Source organism: Triticum urartu, chromosome 7 (assembly GCF_003073215.2).
Source record: "Triticum urartu cultivar G1812 chromosome 7, Tu2.1, whole genome shotgun sequence".
Lineage (NCBI taxonomy): Eukaryota > Viridiplantae > Streptophyta > Magnoliopsida > Poales > Poaceae > Triticum > Triticum urartu.
The window spans coordinates 132,538,139-132,547,864 of record NC_053028.1 but is presented as its reverse complement, the minus strand read 5'-3'; the positions used below and the strand labels follow the sequence as shown (position 1 = coordinate 132,547,864).

The 9,726-nt window shown below is 44.4% G+C and overlaps 1 protein-coding gene across 1 annotated transcript; it reads left to right on the top strand.

The window, feature by feature from the left end:
* Positions 1-4,028: 4,028 nt before the first annotated feature.
* LOC125521699 (probable trehalose-phosphate phosphatase 8) lies at positions 4,029-6,610 on the top strand. The gene is made up of 10 exons (XM_048686755.1): positions 4,029-4,388; positions 4,519-4,659; positions 4,748-4,897; positions 5,017-5,070; positions 5,171-5,272; positions 5,392-5,469; positions 5,584-5,653; positions 5,750-5,820; positions 5,964-6,056; positions 6,155-6,610. The coding sequence occupies exons 1-10, from the start codon at positions 4,140-4,142 to the stop codon at positions 6,230-6,232; spliced, it is 1,086 nt and encodes a 361-aa protein (XP_048542712.1). The 5' UTR covers positions 4,029-4,139; the 3' UTR covers positions 6,233-6,610.
* Positions 6,611-9,726: the final 3,116 nt, after the last annotated feature.

Sequence of the window (9,726 nt, the reverse complement as noted above, 5' to 3'; positions counted from 1 at the left end):
GCAGAAAACAAAAGTTCTCGGAATGACCTGAAACTCCACGAGGGTGGGGGCGCCCTCCCCCCCTAGGCCGCGCCCCCCTACCTCGTGGGCCCCCTGGAGACCCCCCGACTCCAACTCCAACTCTATATAACTGCTTTCGGGGAGAAAAAAGTAAAGGAGAAGAAATCATCGCGTTTTATGATACGGAGCCGCCGCCAAGCCCTAAAACCTCTTGGGAGGGCTGATCTGGAGTCCGTTCGGGGCTCCGGAGAGGGGGATTCGTCGCCCTCGTCATCATCAACCATCCTCCATCACCAATTTCATGATGCTCACCGCCGTGCGTGAGTAATTCCATCGTAGGCTTGCTGGACGGTGATGGGTTGGATGAGATTCACCATGTAATCAAGTTAGTTTTGTTAGGGTTTGATCCCTAGTATCCACTGTGTTCTGAGATTGATGTTGCTATGGCTTTGCTATGCTTAATGCTTGTCACTAGGGCCCGAGTGCCATGATTTCAGATCTGAACCTATTATGTTTTCAGCAATATATGAGAGTTCTAGATCCTATCTTGCAAGTCTATAGTCACCTATTATGTGTTATGATCCGTTAACCCCGAAGTGACAATAATCGGGATACTTACCGGTGATGACCGTAGTTTGAGGAGTTCATGTATTCACTATGTGCTAATGCTTTGTTCCGGTTCTCTATTAAAAGGAGGCCTTAATATCCCTTAGTTTCCATTAGGACCCCGCTGCCACGGGAGGGTAGGACAAAAGATGTCATGCAAGTTCTTTTCAATAAGCATGTATGACTATATTCGGAATACATGCCTACATTACATTGACGAATTGGAGCTAGTTCTGTGTCACCCTATGTTATGACTGTTACATGATAAACCGCATCCGGCATAATTATCCATCATTGATCCAATGCCTACGAGCTTTCCATATACTGGTTTACGCTTATTTACTTTCCCATTGCTATTGTTACAATCACTACAAAACACCAAAAATATCACTTTGCTTTCATTACTCTTTTGTTATCGTTACCATCACTATCATATTACTTTGCTACTAAACACTTTGCTGCAGATACTAAGTTTCCAGGTGTGGTTGAATTGACAACTCAGCTGCTAATACTTGAGAATATTCTTTGGCTCCCCTTGTGTTGAATCAATAAATTTGGGTTGAATACTCTACCCTCGAAAGCTGTTGCGATCCCCTATACTTGTGGGTTATCACCTGCCAAATCTCGGCCCTCTGGCCATCTTTGAAATGGGTCCTCTGTCGCACTAGATCCAAAGGCCTGGTGGCCGGATCCTAATCCAGATCCGAGTCGGACTCGGATGCACCACATTCCGGTGGCAACGATGACGCCGGTGACAGCGGCAAGGCCGCTACAACCTCACCCCCACGCGCCGGCGTGATGATCGGAGGCGGTTTCGGTGGCGGCGGCACGGCCGCCACCCCCTCTCCTTCCCCCTCACACGCGGATATTACCGTAAAAGAACTTCTAAATGTCAAAATGTGTCTTTCTTTTTTTAGTGGCACATACAATGAGTAAAGTGGTGTAGTTGTTGCCTCTCTAGTGAAAGCCACATTATCCTCATGATCTTACATTGTGTCCTACTTCATTAGAGAATGTGTATGTTGTGCAACAATGAATGTAGCAGTCCACCTATTGCCCCTAAGCCCAACAATCATGTGAGCTTTACAATCATGACACAACATCCTAATCTTTTGACGTTTGTCTATCACATCCATTTCAACCTCATCCTTCTTGCTAGATGAGCTCCCTTATGTTGTGATCCCTTTTGAAGCACTACTAGTCTCAACCCTATACTTGTTGGCTTCCATGTGTGGACACACTGGAAAACACTCTTGATAAGTGTCGGAGGACCTTTCTTCTAGCCATTGTTAGAAGCAGCTATGTGTGTGGCGAATCCCAATTTGAAGGCGTAGTCATTTTAGAATTTTTTAGCATCATCAATCGAGTCGAACTCTATGCCAACATATGGTGCAAGCAGTTGGGATCAAATATTGCCATCTTCTTCCTTTTCATGCATTGTGTCGGTAGCATTGAGCATGGGATCTGAATCCACGCCACCATGAGTTGTAAAATGCTCTCCTCACCTCCTATCCCACCTTCGGTATCCTACTAACATTGCAACAAAAGTAGAACATCATTCATCAATAGCATTTAGAACAAAAGGTAGAACATAATTCCTTTTTCGGTGCAAACTTTGTTTAGGTAGAAACAATAAGATCAGAGAGGGCCAGAGTAACCCTCTATTTTGGCAACAAACATTTATAGATCAACACTATCAATTGAACATTCCAGATTGGTGGATTTCTTTAGTAGAGCGTGCACAATTTGCTATTTTTAGATAGCCATGCTCAATGAAAGTAAACAACATTTGCTACAACATTCTCATTTTCTGAAGACTAGGTCTATTTCTGCAACATCATGTTTTTGAAGGATTTTCCATTCATCAAAATATATCATCGTTACTTTTGCATCCTCACTTTTTTCCAAAACAAATACTAGGTTTAGAGAAGGGAGACAAAAATGTTTTTTGGGTGCACTTTTTTGAATTGGGTTTTTGCGCTTTCCTGAATCATAACATATAAATTTGAATGGGAGCTCCCTCTGCTACTGGTATTCAACATCAACATATAGAAAATTGAACTTTGTAACTTTCAATGAATTCTACATCAATGGGGATGCAAATTGCTGAATTGAACATTAACATTCAGCTAATTCGGCTCACCAACATTCAATTTTTTTTAGCTCATCAACATTCATAAAATTTCAGGTCTTGCAACTTACTGAATTCAACATCATCTTTGTTGGGATGCAACTATTTACTGAATTCAACATTAACATTCGGTAAATTCATATATGCAATTAGTGATGCAACAAGGAAATTGTTTCTCAGGAAAAAAACTAGGTTCATAGAAACCAACATATCAAATCCAATGTTGCTAGGCAGCCTCCCACTTGCTAGAGCTTAATTCGTCGGCCAGGGAATAGTCAACCCCTAAGAGCTTTGAGCCATGGCGTAGGAGAGCATATCTATGACGATATGGTGCGCCACCTGGCCAGATTAGGGGCGGGGTGCAAGGGAGGTACTATGGGTGCCAGTGTTGCAATGGTGGTGTAGGGATGTTGCGGCGGACACCGGTCATAGATTCCGGATCCCTTACCGCGGGGCAAAAGGGGCCGCCACTCACGATTCACACGCATGGGGGAATGCGGTTTGGAGGCTGGTTGTTGTGTTCCAACACGTCGTCTGTTGCAACGGTCAAGTTGGGGGAGGAGGCTGCGCGTGGTCCAGCTTGCGGCAAATCGGACGACTCCGCAGCACCTGATCTAACGGCTCGCATGAGAGCTTACTTTTGGCATGCATCACAGCCACGATAAAACAAGGCTAACATAGTCTTGGTCCATCTATAATACATGTTGGACCATGCTTCTCTCTCCCCACTAATCGATTGCTTTCTCCTTTGACCGTATTTGATCTTATTTTTTCTTCTAGTATTTTATTTTCTCTTGACATCGGGTTTATTGGATGTGCGCGGCTCCCGCATGTCAGTGACCAACGTCAAAGGACACTCCTTCCGCCAGAGTACCTCTGATTCTTCGAGTCGATTTTCCCCCTTGCAACAGATGGCTATATGTGACTGATCGAGAAATGGCCACACATTTCATCCAAAAATGAAGAATATTTGAATTTCCACAGCCTCCAGAGCACCACTTTGATTTGAACTCGAAATATGAATATAGTAAAAGGGTCTACATATAATTTGAAAGTATTTTGCAGGACAAAAACAACAATGTTATTCTCGAATCTTAATCTATAGTCGTCAATTAAATTTTCAGAATGTTCATATAATTGTGCACCCTGCAATTGTGAATGAGAAAACGACACATGTCCACTCCGGTTAGAAAAAACGCAGTAGTTCCACTAGTATGGGTACCGACCCAACGCCGCTCCGCCTTTATAAGTACCGACACTTCGCCATTGGCTTCTTCACCCAGGGAAAACCGGTCTGGTCCCCTCTTCCTCGTGAACTATTCCCCACTGTCACTGCTGGGCACCACTCTCACGCAGCGGGAGGCGCGTGTCGTGAGCACACGTGTGGTTGTTTGCGTGCGCCATGGCGAACCAGGACGTGGTGCTCCGCCCGGACATGGGCGGCATAGCGGCGGCCGCGGCCATGCCGGGCTCCTCCAGCCGCGCGATCTTCGCGTGCCGCGGCGCCGCGTCCTCCTCCCTGCGGCGCCGCTCCGCCGTCGACGACGAGTTCCGCGCCGGGTCACCCTGCGCCACAAGCTGGGTCGTCCAGGCCATGCGGGCTTCTTCGCCGGCCCGCTCCGCAGCCGTCGACGAGTACGCCGCGTGGACGGTGAGTTTGGCGGCTGGTTTGGTGAGGCGCGCGTGCCCACGCATTGCTGTGAGAGCGCGCCGGCCGGGCTGTTTTCCGTCCATTCTGATGATTGATCTGCGTTTCTTTTTTCCTTGGTTGGCGCGCGCAGAGGAAGCACCCGTCGGCCCTTGCTAGCTTCGAGCAGATCGCGGCGGCCGCCAAGGGGAAGCAGGTGGTCGTGTTCCTGGACTACGACGGCACGCTCTCGCCCATCGTCGCCGACCCCGACACGGCGGTCATCAGCGGAGAGGTAAGATAAGAGACCGCGATAACCAGCCTGGCTAGCTACTTCAAGCAACGCTCACATCGCCGACCATGCCTTGTCCTTGATGTTCTAGATGCGGGAGGCAGTGCGCGGCGTTGCGAAGCACTTCCCGGCGGCGATCGTCACCGGCCGGTGCGTGGAGAAGGTGTGCAGCTTCGTAGGCCTCTCGGAGCTCTACTACGCGGGCAGCCACGGCATGGACATCAAAGGCCCAGGCTCTAACGTACGCCATCTCTCTCAAGCATCTCTCCGTCGCGCAAGAATCTAACTGGCCATGCATGGCCCATCCCTCTCCAATCATTCGTGCCTGATTCCATCAATTATTCCTCGCCCTATTTGCAGGCGGAGGAGGTGCTCCTGCAACCTGCTCGCGAGTTCCTCCCGGTCATCGCCGAGGTACACGACTTTTGTTAGTTAGTTGAGCCACGAGGAACTTACCAACGGCGCATGTACTGATCTCTCGCTTTTCTTGGTTTTATTTTGGTTTGGGTGCCAGGTCTACGAGGCTCTGGTGGAGAAGACCAAGAGCACGCCGGGGGCCAGGGTGGAGAACAACAAGTTCTGCCTCTCCGTGCACTTCCGGTGCGTGGATGAAAAGGTAACCAGAGAGCTCACCAATCAAATTAATCAGCAACAATCTAGCTAAGTCAAACAAGAAGGTTCTAAGTTAATGAGAGAGATCCTCATCGATCTCAACTGCTCCGATCCCCTCTGCAGAGATGGAGTCCATTGGCCGAGCAAGTCAAGGAGGTGCTCCGGGACTACCCCGATCTCAGCCTCAACGAAGGCAGAAAGGTTGGTTGATTGGCCATGGATCGATCATGGAGTTAATTACTAGCAGCGCTTACTAAATCATGTTATTTAACATTTGCTCACTGAGCCCGTGAATATTGAATCTACTGGGCGTAGGTCCTGGAGATCCGGCCTTCCATCATGTGGGACAAGGGCAAGGCCGTGGAGTTCTTGCTCCAATCCCTGGGTAGGTGCCACTGCCACCCTGCCCGCTGCGTCGTCTTCGTCCTCGTCGGATAAAATGACGGGTTGCATATAAAATCTGCTGCTGTGCTGTCTCTAGGATTCGACGGACGCAGCGACGTCCTGCCGCTGTACCTCGGGGACGACCGCACTGACGAGGATGCTTTCAAGGTGCACGGATTAAACTAACACACGTCGCGTCCAACTGATTTCATTTGCAGTTTTGTACATATATATGCATGCTAGCTACGAACCTAGTGATTTCATTTGTTTTGGCTGCTTCTTTATCTTCTGATTTTGTTGATGTCAACTAGATGCTGAGAAAGAGAGGTCATGGCCTCGGCATCCTTGTCTCCAAGTGCCCTAGGGAGACCGACGCCTCCTACTCTCTCCAGGACCCCACTGAGGTGTATATACATACATATATCATGACGCAGATCCCTGCTAAGTCTAGTCATCAGTGATTGTAGCTTACATAGTATTAATTTCTCCTTGTTTTCGTCAGGTCATGGAGTTCCTTCACCGCTTGGTGCAGTGGAGGCGCCGGCGTTCGTCATCGTCGGCGATGCGCGCAAGAGTGTAGCACAGTCACAGACTGCCACATCAGCGGCTGCTCCTGGCACTGATTTATCAAGAAGCTTCAGCATGATTAATTAAGTAGTTTGTTAGCTAATTTGGTTATATCATATTCCATGCATGTAATAACCCTCGCCTATATCTAGTTCCCGCTTTTAGTTTACCTTTGTTGCATGGGTTTGGGAGGCACTGCATCTGCAAGTTAAGCTGCCCCTCACCAATTTTTTCTTTCTTTTTTTCTTTCTATGGGTACATTCCCCTGTATGATGACTCATAAGTCCTGGCCATACCAGTAAAATGTAACATATGTAAGAATCATAATGGCCAGATTAATCAACTTGTTTACTTAAGTGCTCCATAAAAAGAGCTGAAGATCAAATGCTACTTCATGTTATCTATTTGTTGCGGAAGATTTTGACTTAGCCGTAGGTGTTAAATTCATATCTTGTTTTTTCGACAAAAAAATTCATATCTTGTAATGGTTCTATGGTAGTTGTCTCTGTTTTGTATTCCACTTGTTAATGACTTTGACCACATCGTCTTGCAACAACTTTAATAAAAATGGTTTGTGTGCATCACACTCATGCAGAGTCTTGGGGTTTCAACTTCCTTTTTGAAAGAAAGAAAAAACATGTTCCTATAATTAAACTAGCGTGATTTTGGCGGAGGGGCGTTTTGGCTCCCGGGAGCATATGCTCCCGGATGAACAATAAATTCCAAACAAATGTAAAACAAATCAGAAAAATCTGAAAGTTTTAATAGATGTCCGTGTTAGTTTCGCAAGCATGCTTGACAAATTTCGTGCGAAATGGAGCAGCGGTGTTTTGTCGGTGAAAAAACCCAAATTAGGATGACATTTGGTCTTCAATTTGCTTTTTTTTGCACAAGCGAAAATGTTTAATCTTTTTGTCTCAAAATTTGCAAGTAGCATTTGGATGTGATTAAGATCGCAAAAAAATTGTCTAGATTTTTTTGACATTTGAAAAAATAGTTTTGGGCCCAGGAGCATGTGCTCCCGGGAGCCAAATTGAATTTCTGGATTTTGGCAGGCATTTCTAGCAAATGGAGGATGTGTATCCTAGCATGGGAACAGAGGTGCCGCAACCGTAGCGTAGTGGGCATGCTGGAGTAGTCGGTTGCTTTGACTTGTGGTGGATCGATGGTGTGGCCTGCATTTGTTTTTTTAGAAACTTCGTATACCATTAAACAGATGTCAAATTACAACACAAAATCATGAAAACCATGATGGAAGAAGAGAGAGGACAATAACATTTGCAAGAAAGCTCAATTGAAGCATATTTCTGCAACAGGAATGCGTTGGGCGGCCATGTAAAATGATGCATTCTCGAAATCTATATTTCTCTACGTCTATATCTATATATATATCTATACTTTTATCTATCTATACTTCTATCTATGTCTATCTATCTATATCTATATCTATACTTATATACTTATACTAATTAAAGACTTCCTAGAAATTACCATGTTAATTAGTAAATACAAGCCACTCATCCGGTGGGTCCGAGTTATAACAGTGTAGATTAACTCATATTAATCATACAAATATAAAAATAGAAATAGTTGTACTTATATATATCTATATCTATCTATCTATCTATATCTATCTATACTTACTTATATTAATTAGAGACTCCCTAGAAATTACCACATTAATTAGAAAATACAAGCCGCTCATCCGGTAGGTCCGAGTTATAACGGTGTAGATTAACCCATATTAATTATACAAATATAAAATAGAAATAGTTGTGCTTATACTAATTAGAGACTCCCTAAAAATTACCACATTAATTAGTAAATATGAGCAGCTCGTCTGGTGGGTCTGAGTTATAATGATGTAGATTAACTCATATTAATCAGACAAATATAGAAATAGAAATAGTTGATTTCATCGGTCCTTTGTAGTAGTTTAGATCTAATCTAAATTTCTTGCATTGCTTTATCGTATTCCCACATCCTCTAACCTAACGCCGACCATCCTCTCTCCTGATTCGTGGATACTAATAAAAGAAAAATGATTTTTGTAAGACATCTAATCTATAATTCTAGCGTTGCTTCCTCTAATTCCTACATCCTCTAACCTATCCACCAATCCTCTAATTCCCACCCACACTACTGGAATTTTCATATACGCCGAGTGCCGGGCTCTTCGCTGAGAGCCAAATCAGGGGCCATCCTCTAACCTAACGCCACCCATCCTCTCCTAATTGTTGGATGTGAATTTCCCTAGATGCGATCTGGCGGCCGCACACCATGCCATGCGCTGCGTCTTTCAATCAGCCAGAGATGAGCATATCCGGCCCTGATGGCCGGAGGCACCGCGCACACACACGGCCAGAGGCACACACTACATGCATCATCAAGACCGGCAGGCATAGGCGTGCACAGCGAACACCGACGTGATCATGGGAGCACGTCACACGTGATAGATGAATACAGCCTATACATGCATGTTCAAGTGTTGATGCAATCAACTAGCACCCATGCATGGCCAATATAAATCGATATGAACACCCACGGCTGGACACCGAGTCAACTCCTGCAGCAATGGATTCGACATCTACCACGTCAATTGGTTTGTTGCTTTGCTTTCATCAATAATCTCATGGAAATATAATCAAGTTGATTGTTGTAATCAATAATTATATGATTTATGGTGAGTTTGGAGTTGACTATAGCATTGACATGCATTTTTTCATTTTAAAATTACACGTGTATTGCGAACCAACCCTCCCTCCGTCCGTGAATAAGTGTACATCTAGTTTTTGTTCTAAGTCAAAAATTTAAAAGTTTGACCAATTTTATAGAAAATAATAGTAACATATATGACATCAAATTGATATATTGTCAAAGTGCATTTCAAAACGAATCTAGTGGTACTAATTTAGTGTCATAAATGCTTTTACTTTTTCCTAGAAAGATGGTCAAAGTTTTAAAACTTTGACTTAAGACAAAATTTAGATGTACACGTATTCGCGGATGGAGGGAGTATGGTTGATTGGTTAGGTGGACACTGGTATTCCCAGCCCACTAGGATTCAAGTCTTGGTGCTCGTATTTATCCTAGACAAATTTTTGCTAAGTATTTGAAAAGTCATACAAACAAAAGAAATAGAAATAAAAGGAATTATATGTTACACCTATAACTCACATCTCACAAAATTTATTATTGGAAACTAACCAAATCAGATGAATATAGCCCGAGCTACTTTATTCAAGTGCTTCCACCCGAAGACAAATGATTCTCATGCCTCCACACGTTGCATAGGAACCATGTACAGAACCAATAAGTAAACAAGAGATAGTACATGCAAGAAATTAGGAACTCGTTTGTTGTTAAATCACTACAACACTATAAAGACTATAAAAACCATCTTTAACATAATGCAACACACACACACACACACACACACACACACACACACACACATCAAGGTTTGAGTGTTAAGTAGACTAGCATCCCCCCTAGGTAGTTCCGACA